Source organism: Fundulus heteroclitus, chromosome 7, assembly GCF_011125445.2.
Source record: "Fundulus heteroclitus isolate FHET01 chromosome 7, MU-UCD_Fhet_4.1, whole genome shotgun sequence".
Classification (NCBI taxonomy): Eukaryota; Metazoa; Chordata; class Actinopteri; order Cyprinodontiformes; family Fundulidae; genus Fundulus; species Fundulus heteroclitus.
The window spans coordinates 25,857,550-25,876,157 of record NC_046367.1 but is presented as its reverse complement, the minus strand read 5'-3'; the positions used below and the strand labels follow the sequence as shown (position 1 = coordinate 25,876,157).

General features: G+C 39.1%; 1 protein-coding gene across 1 annotated transcript in view; it reads right to left on the bottom strand.

Moving 5' to 3' along the window:
- zak (sterile alpha motif and leucine zipper containing kinase AZK) overlaps nt 1-18,355 on the bottom strand; it is a 38,219-nt gene extending 19,864 nt beyond the window's left edge. Inside the window, exons 1-7 of the mRNA XM_036139311.1 lie at nt 18,136-18,355; nt 14,124-14,343; nt 11,528-11,615; nt 3,145-3,246; nt 2,329-2,394; nt 2,188-2,216; nt 1,383-1,520 (exon numbers count right to left, since the gene is read on the bottom strand). Of these exons, the coding sequence (XP_035995204.1) occupies nt 1,383-1,520; nt 2,188-2,216; nt 2,329-2,394; nt 3,145-3,246; nt 11,528-11,615; nt 14,124-14,282 (582 nt within the window). The 5' untranslated portion in view covers nt 14,283-14,343; nt 18,136-18,355. The remainder of the gene's footprint in view (nt 1-1,382; nt 1,521-2,187; nt 2,217-2,328; nt 2,395-3,144; nt 3,247-11,527; nt 11,616-14,123; nt 14,344-18,135) is intronic.
- Between the last annotated feature and the right edge of the window lie 253 nt (nt 18,356-18,608).

Genomic DNA, 18,608 nt, shown 5'->3' with positions numbered 1-18,608 from the left:
TTCAGCTCAGCCTTGTCTCTGCACAGCTCTAACCAGTCCTTGAACTTTGCATCATGACTAGATTTCCACTTACATTTATGGGCTTATTTGTAGGAGAAAGAAATCAATCAAAAGGAAGAGAACTACAAATACTTTCAGGAGCTCTGTTAATTTCTGAATTCAAAACTCTGACCCTGGCACGAAGTCACACCAAAGGTAGCCGCGTTCGAGTGCAAAGCCAGCAGGACGGCAGCCATGTTGAGTTATGAGATCAGAGACTGCAGAGAAATCAAGCTTGGAAAACTAAACGGCTTAAAAAATATGACCCAAAAAGAGAACAAAGATATCTACCCAGCACCTGGAGAGACTGCCTTTTGCAACCTAGAGACTTCAAGTAGCTACACCACAAATACAGCATAATATTAATATTAATTAACTGGTCTGATTTTTGAAGTCAGGGTTTTCAAGTTGATTTTTCAGACTTTATCAGGATTAACCATTAGCTTGTGAGCCAATATCATGAAAAATAATCAGAAAGAAATTCTTGAAATATATCCTTCTGTGTATCTGTACCACACGAGTTTCACTTTTTGAATTGAGTGAATTCAATTAATTTTTTACTTAGATGTGCATATAAAACAAAAGCTGTTTAATGATAAACCAGTCGCAATGGGAGGAGACATCGTTTTTCCAGAGATTCTTTACCAGAGATGCAACAATCAATCAGCCAGAGCTCAGAATCAGACAGTTTTCCCTTAATCTGCTCTGATCAGTAATCATCAGGTCAGACATATTTTATTTAACTCTGCATTGGACAAACAGCTCCTACTATGTTCAGTCTACAAAAACATCTCCTAACTGCTTTTACTTCAGTGAACTATTGGGTTTAAAAAGATCAGATATTTGCTTCAATGCATAAGTAGGAATAATCTTGTAAATCCTCCAATTCTGTTGGATTTATAAGATCTTCATTTATCAGAAAATCGGCAGCACATTTTTTTCTCCTTTAAGTGATACAGTCCTTTTAGAGACCAGTCAAAGTCGGAATCTGCCGGTCAAACCTCGGCCTGGAAAAGCCCGGTTAGCCAGTTAACTTCTAATTACCAATTGGCAATTACAACTCCAAAGTTTAAAATTATGACTTTTACAACAAAAACACAATGGGAAATTTTTTAAGTCAGCTGCATTACTATCATGGATAATAAGGACATATAGCTTCAGTAGTTATCTCCCCTAAAGACGGGATTATTTCAAGGTTATACACTTTGCACTTATTTGTGTACAATATTAATAGGCATTAAAGAAAATGGTACAAACTAATTAAATAAACATATTTAGATCCTGAAAAATAAACACATATCTTTACACTAGTATTTTTCCATGAACTGTATGTAGCTACTCACCACACCATAGGAGAAGGTGTCGCAGGTCTCTGACACAGGGAGGCTCTGGATGACCTCCGGAGCCATCCAGGGAAACGTTCCCACCAAGGACATGTGCGTCGTGTGGGATAAGAACTTGGATGCCCCAAAATCACAGATCTGATTACACATGAACAAAATAATGAGATTAAATCTGCTGCTTAGTAAGCGTTAATGCACAATATTGTCTTATTCCATGTATTGGTATGCTAGTCTTACATTTTTAGCATGATAGTCACATAATTTAGTACACAATAAAAAAATATATAAAATGAAACAATCAGGAAACACCTTGAATTAAAAATGTGAACAAAGGTAGATAACCAGAATATACTTTAAAGCAAAGACTACATTAAAACATATTAGATTTTCTTAAAAGCATTAAAAAATACAAAAAAATGTAGAGAAATGAGCTGTACACGTGCCCTCTGACTCTGATCACTGATCATACTCTTGATTCTTCCAGCTACCGATAACTAATCATGGAAAACTGTAAAATTTATCTTAAAACCCCTGAGCTGAGATGATAATAGCTTTTGTTTTCTTTATTTTAATGTGTTACAATCTGATCAGAAAGGTACAAAGACCGCCCTTTTATTCATTTCTTATACATGCCAAGTTAGTCACTGCCCTCTTGTGTTCATGCTGCAGATAAATACAATAATTTGATTTTTCTGCTTTAAAACTGGATAGATTACAGCTACATTTGGTGAAAAAAGTATCTTCATGTTTGTTTGTTTTCTAAATTTAAGGCAGAAAAAGAATTAAAAGATACCTAAAAACCTACCTTGAGAACTTTGTCTGCCCCCAAAACAACTACAAGAAAATAGATAGAAAAAAGTTGCTTTAAAAATCATTAGAAATGTAAACATTTGCAGTTATTTGTCGTAAACTAAGTTAATCTGAGCATAGCAATGAAAGCAGATACCATTCCTGGATTTCAGGTCTCTGTGGATCACCTTAATCGGGGCCTCTGAATGTAAATAGTGCATTCCTAAAACAGAGGAAGAGTTTGAGATTCAGCGGAAGTTTTATTCTCAAGAACTGCTTCTCATCCCGAAACACAAGCTGTAAATACCGGCAGGAGCAGCAAAATACCCGTATGTGAAGCTGTTTTTAATCAAAATGCTTTCTACCATTCAACAGGTTTTTCTGTAGCAGACAGTAAAACTAAAAGAATCAATAAGTCAAACATCTTTGTGTCATTTTAAGATGAATCTGATGAATTATGACACATTTTCTTTCTGAAGACAGTCTTGGTTCTTGTTCGATTAACATGTTTTGTCTCATCATTGAAATGTGTTTTGTATTCCTTAAATTATACTGAATTAAACAGAATACTTTATGGCTTTTTATGAATGTGCGTGCATTTTGGCATCATCGTTTATTCCTGTTGTTTAAACCACTGCGGGAAGATTTGAAATAGTCGTTTCTTCCAGGTTGGATGTTGCGTAGCAATAGAGAGGGTGTGAATAGAAATGCATGCCAGACATTTCAGATTGCAATTTGTAAAATATTTCTAAAACTATCAGATAAAATCCCAATGAAACGTGTAGTTGTAATGTGACAAAATGTGGACAAATTTAAGAAGAAGGAATACTTTTGGGAGGCACTTAACTTGCTGCTGATGTGTGAAACAGAGAAAGAATCTTGTCACCTCCAAAAACATTCTTTCAACAAATCAGTTTGTTGTGATTGTCTCTTTGTCCTTTAGGATTATAATGAAAAAATGACTCATGTTTACCTTTAGCAATCTCTGCAGCCCAGCTCATGATCTGCTTAATATCCATCTCCTCGCTCTCATCGCTCGACAGGTAATCGTACAGGGAGCCACCGCTTGCAAACTCTGAGGAAGCATTAGGAAATGTATGTTTGAGAGCGGGAAACACCAAAAAGTACAGTTTTTTTTAGCGTAAGGTTATGGCATAAGTGTCTGAAAACAGATCCCACGTCGGTGTGAGCTGACTACAGCGTCTAGCTGGCAAACCGCAGCACTTCCTGTTGCCCTTTGTCTCTTCTGAAGGTATTTGTCACTTTCTTACAACCCCACAACACAAAGGACATCTAATGAGCCATTAGCCGGGTATAAAACTTTACAATCACACTGCGTTCAGAAAAATCTGCTCTGCAAAAAAAAAAAAAAGAAAAAAGAAAAAGAAAGAAAAGCTGTCCAAGATGCAGGACGAGAAGCTTTGATGAAGCTTCTGTATATCAAAGATATGTAGAACAGGGACTGTTTCATTTGTAGACAGGGGCTATTTAGGTGCTTCAATAAAGATAAACAAGCAGCAGCTATAACAGCAGGAAGGCTCTGTTTGTGCATAATAACCAATGATATCCCAGCCCGCCACTGTAAACATGCACAGGCTCCAAGACAGGAGCCTAATTAACAATCATAAACCACAAAAAAAAGCCTCATTATTACAGCCCCAGACTTCATGTGACTTCTTTATACTTGTGTCACAGCAGAAGAACTATGTCTATAGACTTAAATACTTACTTCTTATGTTGTTACTTCCTCATTTTAATTAAAGCTTCTGCACTTTGCACCTGAACAGGTTTGTCCACATAGCTCAGATCAAAGTAGCTGCTTGGTTGTAAAATTCACTTTCAGTTCAGTTCAGGGAGGTGAAAAAAACCAAGCTACCATACAGGTCAAACAGGTAAAACCACCTTTACCCTTAAACAATGACTTGCCACACTATATAAGCGCTGCTAAGTGATACCAGATATGGCTAAACTCCCACAGGTCAACAGAGATGAACGGATGCCCTGAGAGACTTCGTAGAAAGAGGAAACTGGTGTGTCAACATTCAGAGGTAATTTCCAGCACGGCCGATGAATGTGGACACTATAGAGCAAACACGGCAAACCTTTTTTTATGTTGATTGTGTTAATTAGTTTCTGCTCTCGTAAACTGGACCAGCCTCCATCACTCCCGGAGGACAGGTCAGGACTTTTTTACTACCTCAGCTATCAAATGGACAGTTGGGGGACTCTTTTTTTTCCTGTTATACTTTATTCAACATATTCTTCTTTAACTTCTTTAACAGCTCAGATTACGCAACATGAAAGAGTCATAAATCCATACTAAGCTTGTAGATGAGTCATATGTATGAAACCATATATCCGTCCACCATCTATACCCGCTTATCCTTGCAGGTCCACCAGTCCATAAACGACCATGCACACACACCTAAGTGCAATTTAGAAAGACCAGGTAACCTAGCAAACATGTTTTTGGACTGTGGAAGGAAGCCGGAGTACCCAGAGAGACTCCATGCATGCACAGGAAGAATATGCAAAGTTTATGCAGGACGAACCTAGGCTGGGAATACAACTCAGGACCTCCCTGCTGCAAGGCAACAATACCACAAACGGCTGCACTGCGCAGCCCTGGAACAATTTTGTTTTGTTGTTTTCACACAAAAAAAAGCTAATTTCTTATAATTGTTATGGCAATTCTGTTAAAACTAAATTATAGGTTATTTTCTATAGTCTATTTCTTTATTCTATATAAGGCAAATTTAGCCTTTTTCATTTTTAGACAGCCCCACATGTACCAGTGGCTATAAAAAGTCAAAACATCAGGATTTCGTGTAAAATTCATGTGCGTTTAAAGAAAAACCTTAAATTAAATCTGATAAAGCACCTTTAGCCTTATTTTTACAGCACTCGACTGGTTTAAATCTCACTTAAAAGGACAGTTTTTTTTGTGTCAGTAAATAACGTTACACCAGAGACCACAAAAATGTGGGGTTCCCCAAGGGTCCATCTTGGGTCCTCTCCTATTCAATATCTACATGCTCCCTCTAGCTCAGATCATGAAAAACAACAACATAAGTTACCATAACTATGCTGACGACATACAGCTCTACATCACCATGTCACCAGCTGACTATGAACCTATTCAAGGCTGTATAAATGCTTAGAGGAAATCAATGCAATTTTTTTTTACAGTTGAATAAAAACTAACTCCAGTAATAATAGCCCATTTTCCATTACAAGCACACTGTCTGTTTCCCCTGCATTGTCTACATTGTTACATTGTTTTACATTTCAATTGTTTACATAAATCGCTGCTGCATCTTTATCCTGAAAATTTGTGCAATCTACTGTAATTTTTGAAGTGATTTCTAGAGTGAATTATTTTTTTTGTATGCAAACGAAATTTTGTTCTGTACGCACTTTGTGCATACAAAATGACAATAAAGGTATCTATCTATCTATCTATCTATCTATCTATCTATCTATCTATCTATCTATCTATCTATCTATCTATCTATCTATCTATCTATCTATCTATCTATCTATCTATCTATCTATCTATCTATCTATCTATCTAGGAATTAAAGCCCCAGAGGCTTTGGTTGCCCAGGTTACACCAAAGTCTGGGGCTTTTACACGTATCCATATGCTAGAGGCCGATTATGTAAAACAACCCAATGATGTATGCGGAAGTTGTGAGGAAAACTGCAGTTTCACTACAGTCCAGCGGGTAAGGGCAAGAAGACAGCATAGGTCAAATAGACAAAGGCAGACTGAGAAGAAGCTGTATCCGTATACTGCCACTCATCCATACTCCGGAGAAACAGGATAGAGAACTTTTGCTAATTGTCTTACACCTCCTTAGCCCCCTTTTAGGAGGGCTTACCCTATTCCGCCTGCTCAGCTCCACCAGGCTCCAATCTATTCTGCTCTTGTTGGAATAAATAAACGAAAATAAAGAACAGCTTCTGTCTGCCTGGGCAGGGACCGCAGTGGTGCAGTGCGGGGCAGGGGACACAAGCAGAGATTGGAGACGAAACTGATCTGTCTGCTCCAACGTTTACCTCACAGAGTTCAAATTTAGAGCTTTATGAGTATGTTTTTGCCTCCGCCATGGCAAGGGGAATTTTATAGCGCAATACTGAAGACTTTTGATGGTAGCAAAATTATTCTTATAGGTTATAGGATATATGTAATGCGCAGATTTGGCTCCACTTCCTTTACTGCTGCTGCGGGAAAAAGGCAGGGAGCCTTCCTTGTTCCACACACAAACGCACACACAGAGGTTCAATCAGCTGATGATGCACTCTTATACAGAAAAAACTTTAAGTGTATCCATAACGCTGCTGGCCGTGTCCTCGCTAAGACTAACAAAGTAGTTATCCTAGCTCCAAAGTCCTTACACTGGCTCCCTGTATCTCAGAGAATAGACTTGAAATACTTCTGTTAGTCTATAAATCCCTGAATGGCTTAGCACCAAAATACATCCCAGACTTATCAGAGTATCAACCATTCAGACCCCTCAGGTCATCTGGCTCGTCTACTCTGCATGCCCAGAACCAAACATGGTGAAGCAGAATTTAGTTATTATGCTCCACTTATCTGAAACAAACTCCCAAAAGACTGAAAAAGTGCTGAAACCCTGAGTTCATTTAATGCCCAGTGAACACTGTGCGATTTTCATTTTATTTGTGGGATTAGGACAAAATTTAAACTTGAGGAGTGAATGTTGATGCAAGTATATTTGAGCAGTGAGTAAAATGAAATAAACTTTATTTTATGTAGTACATTTTAGATTTCTAATAATCATTTCAGCTTTAAAAAATATGATGGTCAGTTTAGCTTTTTTAAGCTCAAAGCCTTGATGAAAGGAGGTGAAAGAGGCCATGCTCAGGATGTGGGTGCGACTCCCAAAGCTTTCATTCACAGCATATTTCCTCAACAAAGAGTGATCTTTGTTCAAATATGGACAGGACATTGAAAATGTGGGAGTGGGCTCCGCTTCCAAGAATGCAATCCTTTCTAAACTTCACGGATATTTGTGCATTGAGTCACTGAACACAAACTGTTTATTTTATTTCACTTTCTCAGTACGGTGAGAAACCAAGTTCAGACTGCAGCCTTTTTTATTGGTTCATGTTCACATCTTACATCAACATTGCCTACTGACTGAACCAATCAGGAAATAAAAGCTGTACGTGCCCACGCATGTTCACATCTGCTGTGCAACGGTAACGCACATCATCCTCCACCCCTCACTCGGGACCAAACTACAAGCTCTACATTACACAGCAGGTCATCAGCAGGTCTACTGAGCTTTCAGTAAAGTTACATAAATATTACTCCAGATATTACAAAAAGTAGAGGTTGTGCATCTTTTTCAAACATTTTTGTAATTTTTTTTTTATCTTTTTGTGCAGCCATTGTGCATCCGTTCCCCTTGTTTCAATCACTTTTTTCTTTTTTCACCTCTACTTACTATTCAAGGACTTCTTTTTTTAATACCTTATTCGGCCCGGCCTTCTTACTTCCTGAAGTTGATTTGTTTCCTGATAGCAGCTTCTTATTGTTGAATCAACTACCTCGTCTGACTGGATTTTCTTTCCACAAAACAAAAGACAAATGACACTCCTCTCACTGCTGATTCCAGGGATGCACCAGTCGGGTTTTCTTGAAATATTGCCAAGTTCCAGTTTTCTTTAAGGTCTAACCTGCTGATTTGAATTTTCTTTCAAAAGACTGGAACACAAAAATCTCTTCTACTTATTAAGACAAAGTTTTATGCGTTAATGCTTACGTCTGCTTACCTTTATCTGATTATAACTAAAGCTTTAAAAAACTATGTATGAGAGGTTTCAGGTTAATGTATTTATTAAACAAGGAAAATAATCTGATTTCTATGCACCCCACAACATATAAAAACCAGAATTAGAAATTACACTTACAGAATTATTCACAACTATGCACAAAACCTTGTTGATGCACCTAAGGAAGTAATTACAGCCTCAGGTCTTCTTAAATAAGCAGCCACTAGCTTGACACAGTTATCTTTGGTCGGCTTTACCCGTTCCTGTTTGCAGAACCACTCTAGCTCCATCAGGTAGGGAAGGAAATGTTATTTCAACGCCATTTTCAGATCTCCCGGAAGAGGTTACATTATATTCAAGTCTGGGCTCAGGGTAAGCTTCTCAAGGCTATTCACAGAGTTGTCCTGAAGCTGGGCCGAAAATTTACAGACACCAAATAAACAATAAACAACGTCATTTTGCCCATGTTGGTATTTTCGGTATTTAAAAAATGTAAGGAAACATAGTTTGTATAGGTAGGTTATGCTCATGCCCCTTTAAGATGCTGCGCTACCTGTACAGTCTGTGGTCATGTGACCACCCTCTCCAGTGTGAAACAGGAAGCGAAAGAGACGGTGAGGTTGCGGGAATAGAGGAAATTTCAAATGTTTAAGAGGCTGCGGCAGTAGAGATGGTGGATGGGGAAGGGTGGCAGCTGTTAAATACGTTGCAGCCACATCTGATCTCTGGTTCAGTCGCACACTGGACCCGTACATCAGTGCGACTGTACATTACGTCAATGACGAATGGAAACCGTGTACCAGAGGGCTGGAGGCAGGGGGTGGGGGGGAGGTGTCTGGCAGGTTGATCTGCAGTATGGGAGCACCGCAGAGAACTGTGCTGGCCCCGTTTCAGTTCACCCTCTGCAGACTTCTCCATCAGCTCACCAGGCTGCCACCTTCAGATTTTCTCTGATGACTCTGCAATAGTCGGCCTCATCACAGAGGAGGACGACTCAGAGTTGATACAGAATGGTAGAATGGTGCCAGCAGAACCAGCTCATGTTAAATGCATGGGGAGACAAAGGAGCTGGCGGTGGACATTCGCCGGCACAGACCCACCTCATTAATACCGGTTAATATCCAGGGAACTGATGTGGAGATAGTGGACTCTTAGAAGTATCTGGGTGTTCACCTGAACCATAATCTGGACTGGAGTCACAACAATGATGATCTTTACATGGAGGATCAGAGCAGAGTCTACCTGCTGAGATGGCTGAGATCTTTTGGAGCACAAGGGGCGCTCCTGGAGACCTTCTTTGACTCTGTGGTGGCATCAGCCTTCTTCTATGGTCTGTTGGAGCAGCAGCTTATCTGTAGCTGAGAGGAAGTGGCTGGATAAGCTCATTAAGTGGGCCAGATCTATCCTGGGATGCCCCCTGGACCCAGTGCAGGTGGAGGGAGGCAAAAGGACTGCAAGAAAAATCACACCACTGACGGACAATGTCTCCCACTTCATGCATGGAGCTGTTGCAGAGCTGGAGAACTCTTTTAGTGACAGATTGCTGCACCCTAGATGCTCAAAGGAGCACTTCTGCAGGTCAATCCTCCCAGACTTTATCATCTCTGCTGCTCACAAAAAAATCAATAAGTGTTTACAACATGCTAATGGTTGCACGGGTTCTGATCGGATTGAGAATCATTTACACTGTCTCCCAGATGCTAATGTTCATTTGCACAAGCTTTCGCTACTCTGGGTGATGCTTGTACAATCATGTATTTTGCACATTTTCTCACATCGTTGTGCAAATCGTCTCTGTCGTTCCTCTGTTTAGCTTGAATGTTATTAATTATTACCTGAATACGCCATATTATACATAATTGTGCAATATTTACTCTGGTTTTATTTTTCACTTTTATTTTGACCTTTTTGATAAGTTGATTCTCTGTTGCTTTAACTAACTTTAGATTAGATTTAGTTTTTTCACAACTCATTTAGTGTTTAACTCTGTGTCACTGTCACTATAACGTCCAAATTTGCCCATTGTGAGACAATAAAGGAATTTCTTAGCTTATCTTATATTATCGACAGCTGTCTCATTCGAAGTGCACAAACAATATTAGTGCTGCTGTCTGTTCTACAAACCCGGCGGTCTTCTCAAAACAGCCGTCATGTTGGAGCTTCATTCTAATAGTCTTACCCTTGCATTTGTCAGGAAAGGAGGATGTCAGCACAAGTAATGATGTAACTGCTGGTTAGTTTGGAGAGGAAACTAGGTCATTGTGGTACACTCTTTCACCATAAAAAAATGTTTTACATAGTTTGATAATCGAAATGGTTTATTCCACTATCCTCCCTCTTGAAGCAAAACCCCTTTTTCTGCGACAGAAGTCTAGATAACACGACGGCAAAGCCGTCAGCTTATTGATGGGTTTGTCTGGCTAACAATTTAGCACACTACACACATGCAAGTAGTCCAACTTATACAAAAACGTGTTGAATGTCATTCCTGCAATAATTTGTTTTAGCTGTTTTTGCTAAGTGAGGGAAAACTCGATGTTGTCAGCCGTTTCATCACTGAAACAAGACTTTCGATGTTTTTTACAACAATATAATCCCAATTCCCAAACCTTCTTCTTGTTTTAGGAATATTAGCAATGGAAATATTGAAAGGGAAATGGAGAAGAAAGGAGAGAGGAAAATAAGCCTGCATATAATGAGAGGTGAATTCAGCTTAGCAGCTTTTTATTCAAACTGCTGTCAATAAGCTGTTCTTTTGTAGCTTAACCCAAATGAAATGACATGGCAAATACTGAAATTGCCCTTTTTGGGTTATGTTTTTACAAACAAATAAAGGTTATGCAAATCACGAACAGTGTTTCAGAATCAATAATCAGCTCTTGTTTTCAGTTTTTCACTAAGAATGAATTAAATAATAAACACAAATATACTGAAGTTGCTGTTTAAAATTGTTTTTGTTTAGTATAATAATTTACATACTGTAATAATGTAGGGGTCACACCCCTGGTCAGGTTTGAAAAGGCCAAGTAAAACATATTAGTGCTGAGAAGAGAAAGAGCACCCAAAGAAGACAGAGAAAGATTAAAATACTAATTGACCAATCAATTAATCTGGGAAAATAATGAATGATTAGTCAACTGCAAAAGTAATCAGTCACAGCCTGAAAGCAAAGTGCATGATTTGAGAAAGTGTGGAGGACTTTGGTGAAATTCATGCAATTAGAAAAGAAGAAAACTACAGTTAGATTGGTTTATTCTTTAGAAAACCCCTCTTAAAAACTGTCTGATTAGCAGATTAGTTCCTTTTGCGGGATATCGATGCTTGAAACATATGTCTGATGCACTAAATGCATGACCTGTGAAAAAAATAGGCAACACTGACCCATCTAGTCATAGATATGTAACCCCAAGGCTCAGACTACAACACTAGTGAAATAATAAGAGGTACACAAAAAAACTGCATTTAATTTTCCTAAACCAATTATTTTTTATTTACAACTGTTTGGTTCTATAAAAACTAATGCTGTCAAGGATTGATGATTTTTAAACTCACCGGTGACAATCCCATAGTTTGGAGCCTCAACAACTGCGCCATAAAACTGGATGATGTTCCGGTGGCTGAGGACGCTGAGGATTTCCGCCTGAGAGAGAAGAAAGGAGAAAAATTACTTTTGTGATTACATTGAGTTAATTTTGCTTTTGTTTTGGTCTAAATAACGCCCACCACAAAACAGCTATCTTTAAATGGTCTGTACTTGTATAGCATTTCATCATGTCCAGCTTTACACTACAGTCTGTCACCCAACTCCACGCAGAGAGTGGTTAGCTACATGGTAGCCTCCCTGGGCCAGACTGACAGAGATGAGGCTGTCATACAATCAGCGCCACCAGGCCCGCTGACCACCGACAGCAGGCAAGGCGAGTCCGGATCACATGACTACATTATGCAAATTAGACGACAAAAGCAAATTAGATGACGTAATCCTGCAACTTCTAGTGGCTTTTAAGACAGCCAATGGCAACTTTCCTTGCTCAAGGTTTGGCAACAGCGCACTGCACTTCTTCCTCAGTGAATACACACTGGGGCTGAGCAATGTGGACCAAAAATAATAGCTCGATATTTTTGGCTGAATGCCGATATGCAATACTTATCTAAATAATGTTTTTCTTTCCATAAAGTAATTATAAAAAGGCATCTCTGAATCAAAGCTTTATCCCAAATATTCCATAGGCACATTTTTGAGAAACAGCTGAAAAACAACCTACTGGAATACATAAAAGTATAATTCTAGCACAACATAGACCATCACGATATAGTCTCATCTTATATCTCTTTTTTTTTTTTTTTATTCTTGATATTTTTAAAATCTCGATATATTGCCCAGCCCTGATACACGTCTTAGCAGAGGAACGAATGTCTGTGGCTCATTTATTAAACATTCCCCTTTTCAGGTTTTCATAAACACTCCTATACTGTTTTAAGTGGTCGAAGTGGATGGCTGTGTTAGAGCAGTCGATGTGGCCCAGGGTAACCCTTCATGCCCTAATTTGCATATTGGTGTATGAATGTGTGGGTGTCAGTGAGTGCGATTAGCGAGTGCGATTCAGTAAATGCTGCTGTAGTGTAAAGCGCACTGGTTGGTCACTATGACCAGAAAAGCTCCATATAAATTCAGTTCATTTACCATTTACTGGCTGTTAGGCTGCTAATGAATACATTTGGTCATCAATTAGATTCATTTAATGTTGTAGTATAAAGTAAGTACTCTAAAACAAAAAAGCTGCTGTACATGAACTAAGAAATTCAATTCAATTCAATTCAATTTTATTTATATAGGACCAAATCATGAAACATGTCATCTCAAGGCACTTTACAAAGTCTTGTATGCATCGTCTGAATTTAATTGATGCTCTATTGTGTGAGTGTATTTTGGGTGTTGGGAACTTAGTTATAGGGTTACAGCTATATGACTTATTACAATAAGCTGGTTTATTTTCTATTATGTTATTTGTAATTGACATTTGTGTGCTGTGACGGTTGATTGGACAACTGTACGGATGTGATCACCAGTCTGTGTGTACTCAAGTCGGCACTTCCTGAGTTAATGCACACCTGAGCAGAGGAACGAATGTGTCTGTGGCTCATTTATTCAATATACCTTTTCAGGACCATTACAACTGTATTATCAGGTGTTTCCTGATAATTGTGGTGGTCTGACCACTATGACCTACGAGCTTAGTTGTCTTTTTACATGTTAAAACTTACTAATATCAGAATAAACAGTTAACAAATGCCCCCTACCCAATATATCCATTTAATATATGGAAATACATATATCTCTGTTTTAAAACAAATAGAGGACACAAGCTCAACTGGCCTCAAGGATTACGACAACAAATGTTTGTCGGGATAGGCACTAAAATCCCAGATATCATGTGGGTTAGTTCAATGATCAATGTCTGCAATATTGTGAGCTGAAATGTTTCTTTAAAAAAGTTTTTTAAGTCATAATAAATAACTTTTAATAGCATGTGAACATATATTCCATCCTCTATTGATTAAAAATATCCCACATATAAAGACCTATTAATGTCTCATTTTTGGCCAGAAAAGCTTAGGTCTGGCAGTTTCTAGAACGAACAGAAACCTGACAGAATGAGTTCGTTTAATTGTTATCACAGTCTATAATTAAGGGAACAATTGGTTCAATGTGAAAGGATTACATTATCATTTTCACTGAACAATCATCTCTTTAGCAGCTGAGTGAAGTTGAATGGGTATCTGTGATCTCTTACAGTTTCATAAAAGAAACAATGAGCAATATTCAAATGTTCAAAGGCCAACAAATCTAAAACAATTTTCCCTGAAAAGATTTCAAAGATAGAAAAAAAAAATTGTCTTCCAAGACAACTAGGCTGTGCTTTTAAAGAGATTTCAAGAGCAATAATTGGGCCAAACACTTTCTCTCCTTTGGCAATAAATGTTTCTTCTTGCAGCACATTTCTCAGAGTGGGCGAGCATAATGACCATGAGTGATGGGTAAAGAAGTCACCACCACATCCAGCTAAATGGGGTAGTAATTAAAATGATTACCACACTGACAATTAAAAAGTATAGAAAAGGGCTCCCGGGCAATTACGTCTCCTACCTCGTTCTCAATCTTCAGCAGTTTCTTCACCGCCACCTCTTTGTCCTGGGAGATCCACCTGGCCCGGTACACGCTGCCGAAGCTGCCGCCGCCGCAGTTCTCGTAGAAGAGGATGTCATCGAACCTGATGTGCACGAAGGACGCTCTGGGAGACGACATCTCATAATGAGGCTCAGCTCCAGGTCAGCGCCGGGACAAGGTGTCTGAGCCCAACCTATTGCTTTACAAAACAGGTAAGATGTCAGATCTGATCGAACTCAGTGAAAACGAAGGGCTACTTCTCAGCTTGTATAGAGGATGCTGGGGATGATGCAATTTTCCTTTTGTGTTTCGAGTAAGACCACAAGCAGGAACTATAATTATAAGCCAATGCAAAAGCAGGGAGGGATCCTCATATTCTCTTTATCTTTCCAAGCTAAGAACGAGCCTTCTCTGCTCATGTTGAGGCCAAACATGATTTGTAAACCCATGTTGGGAGCTGCCACGGTAGAATCCACACAGATTGATTTTCACCTCCCTTGTTTGTCTGCAACGGCATAAAAGCATCTTGTGCAAAAAAATAAATAAAAAAAAATAATAATAATTCCATCATTACAGGAAATTGTAGCTCTGTTATTGTTCCTGGGTTTCCCCATTTGCAGCAGAGCAATTACAGCTCTTAAAAGGCTGTTACCTTGGTCTTCATTGGGATTACTATCCATCACAGTGGGAAATGTCTCCATTGTCGCAGAGGGGAGCCGCCGCTTTCTGCTGATTTACTTGTATTCATGCTATACTTAGCTTCAAAGCAATTTGCTCAGTAGCCCAGTCCCCTCCCCACCCTCCAGTATTGTCTGGCCACTCAAGAAGCCTGGGTTACTGAGATATGGCGGCACTCCTCCGCTCATTGATGCCGGTTTCTCACCTGACAGCAAACACTGCCTCGCTGGGCAATCACATCTGATAGCCAGTTGTCACATCAAGAGCCAGCCCGAGGCATAAGCAAACTGGGCCGCTGCAAAAAGGAGGGTCGTCCACGGTTGTTGGACGTCTCCGCAGGAATATAGATAGCAGAACTTCATATCTGTAGTCGCGCTTTGATTCGAAATAAGCCCACTTTTGAATGTTCTTGACATTAAATTAGACATTTTGATTTGAATAAAGATTTATAAGCACCAACAAACATGTTATGTGTAGCATTAATAATTATTATTTAACTTTGCAGTGGCTTGCAAAAGTATTTTTCGCATATTGTCACATTACAACCACAAATATAAATATATTTTATTGGAATCTTATGTGAATGTTTAACACAAAGTGGTAAATGATTGTGAAGTAGAAAGAAAACCATGCATGATTTTTTTTTAACAAATACAAAAATTAAAAAAGTGCATTGTGCAAAAGTATTCAGACCCCCTGAGTCAATACTTTGTGGAACAACCTTTTGCTGCAATCATTGCTGCAAATCTTTTCCGTTATGTCTCTACCAGCTTTGCACATCTAGTGACAGAAACTTTTGCCCATTCATCTTTGAAAAACAGCCGAAGCTCAGTCAGATTGCATGGAGAGCATTTGTAAACAGCAGCTTTCAGATCTTGACACAGATTCACGATTGGCTTTAGGTCTGGACTTTGACTGGACCGTTCTAGTACATGAATATGTTTTGTTATAAACCATTCCATTGCAGCCCTGGCTTTATGTTTAGGGTCGTCTCAAGTCTTTTGCAGACTCCAACAGGTTTTCTTACAAGATGGCCCTGTATTTGGCCTCATCCATCTTCCCATCAACTCTGACAATCTTCCCTGTCCCTGCTGAAGAGAAGCGTCCCCAGAGCATGATGCTGCCACCTCCATATCTGACAGTGGGGATGGTCTGTTCAGAGTGATGTGTAGTGTTAGTGCTCCGCCGCACATAGAGTTTTGCATTTTGGTCATAAAGCTCCATTTTGGTCTCGTCTGACCAAAGCACCTTCTTCCACATGTGTGCTGTGTTCCCAACATGGCTTCTGGTAAACTGCAAACAGGACTTCTAACAATTTTCTCTTAACAATGACCTTCTTCCCACTACTCTTCCATAAGGACCACATTTGTGCAATCAACAACTAATAGTTGTCCTGTGGACAGATTCTCCCACCTGAGCCGTGGATCTCTGCAGTTCATCCAGAGTCACCATGGGCCTCTTGGCTGCATCTCTGATCAGTGTTTAGGTGGACGGCCTTGGTAGGTTTACAGTTGTGCCATTTCCATTTCCAGATGATGGATTGAGCAGTGCTCCATGAGATCTTCAAAGCTTGGGAAATCTTTTTATAGCATACGCCTGCCTTAGACTTTTCTCCACAACTTTTCCTCTGACCTGTCTGTTGTGTTCCTTGGACTTAATGATGCTGTTTGCTCCCCAATATTCTCTTAACCAGCCTCTGAGGCCTTCACAGAGCAGCTGTGTTTGTACTGATAATAGACTTTATTCAGCAGATGGACTTTATTCAGTCATTAGCAATCATCAGGCAACTTCTTAAGGCAACTGGTTGCAGTCAGAGAAAAGTGGGTTGAATCCTTTTGCACAGGACACGTTTTAGTTATTTATTAAGATTTTTTTTCTAAATCAGGAAACATTGTCTTTCTATTTCACAATTGTACACAACTTTGTGCTGGTCTTTCACATAAGATTCCAATAAAACATAAATATGTTATGGGAAAGGTTCAAGTGGTATGAATACTTTTACAAGCCACTGTAAATGTAATGGTTACAGGTTTTTGTGTCTGATTTCTCTCGACGAACTGTAAATACCAGCCACTTTCTTTTTTTTTTTTTTTTTTTTTTTCTTCCAGTATCCTGTCTAGCAATGTGGCAATAGGAATTGATGTCTCAATGCCAGATAGAGCCACTTTCAAGATCAGCAGAAAATGTAAATGTTTCGATAATATTTTGATGGAAAGATGTAACATGGATTTTTACAAAACAACCGCTCATAACCGTCCATTTCTTCATCAGTAAAAGTCAACAAAAACAGTAAAATCCTCACGGCCATGGAGCAGATTCGTCTATAGATAAAAACCCAGGTAAAAAGAATTATAGCATACCTCATTAGCTTCCTTACAAGACAGATTATAGGTCAATAAGATGTTGTTTTTTCACAGCAGAAAACATAAGGGGCACCACATCAAAAGATTTTCAGTTTTTAACGGGATCGTTTTAAACGAGGGTGGTGTCCAATTTCATCATTTAGAGAAGAAAACTCAGATTTACTGCTCAGGGTAAGAGAGTAAAATCACTCTGTAATTTATTGCAACTGTAATAAATTAAACTATCATTTTCGGTAGGAGCAAAAGCTACGTCACACAATCTGTGTGTGTGTGTGTGAGAGAGAGAGAGCAGTTGGTGTTACACAGCTCTGCAGTTAAACAGGATTTCACAAATATTCCCCCAGCTTTTTAAAAGTAGGCTATGCCAAAATAAAAACAAACCACTTTTGCTGAATTGATGACTTAATTGATGACTGAAATGATCTTTATTATAAGCTGATCTGAAATTATAATAAAAAAAGATGTGCGATTTATTAGTTAATTTTTACGAATCAATTTAACATCCCTACAAGAAAATAATTTTAGAGGTACTTTATTCGGTTATCTGGAGAGAGGCCCTTGCAATCTCTGCCTGGGGCCCCTGGATAATGTTGGACCGGCTGTGGCCAAACGACAGGTAAGAGCTGTGATCAGTTCTGAGGACAGATTTGCGCTTTCTAGCTCTTCGGATTAACTGTACTGTTTGTGATAAATGCATAAATGCTGCTTATAACACGTGTAGGTCAGCACTGAACACATTGCAAATAGTAGGTATTACTCAACAGTCCAACTTCCACACATCCTGATCTACTGGAATTGCATCCCACTACTACACCTTCCTTGTCCTCCTCCACATGTTGCCAGAAACTCCTTCCAGACTGTGACTTTGCAGTATTTTTTTTTTCCTGCTCTACAAGGTAGATAAGAGGGGAAAGTCAAAAGTCTGGTAAGTTATTATAAACTCTACATACCGACATTCAGAGATCGGCGTGAAGCCTCGCTGCAGCGGCTCGATGGTCCTTGTAGCGCCGGGCTCGAAACCAATTTAAGAAAGAAAAGTCTTAGTTCCGGAGAAATCACGTGTCATGGTACGCTCTTTCATTTCTGATTTCTTCTTTCCTCCAGTCTGGGTTTGGCTGGTTGCGCAACTCCGGCCCGCAACAGCAGCAACAACTGAACACAACATATTTTTCTCCAGCGACCAAACCGATGACAACAGCTCCCCCTGCTGGAGAAGAGTTGAATAACCCACCACCGTCTCATATTGGTCTTCATGACGTCAATACTCGAGTACTGTAAGTGGGCAGAGTAGCCAAAAAATATATTACAGCAAGAGCAGCCTTAGTTTAGTATATTTTTACTCATTCAGAATTAAAAAAAGTTTATTTAATTTTAAAAATTGGTAAAAAAATAAATAAAAAAAAATAAAAAAAAGGCTGCTCAA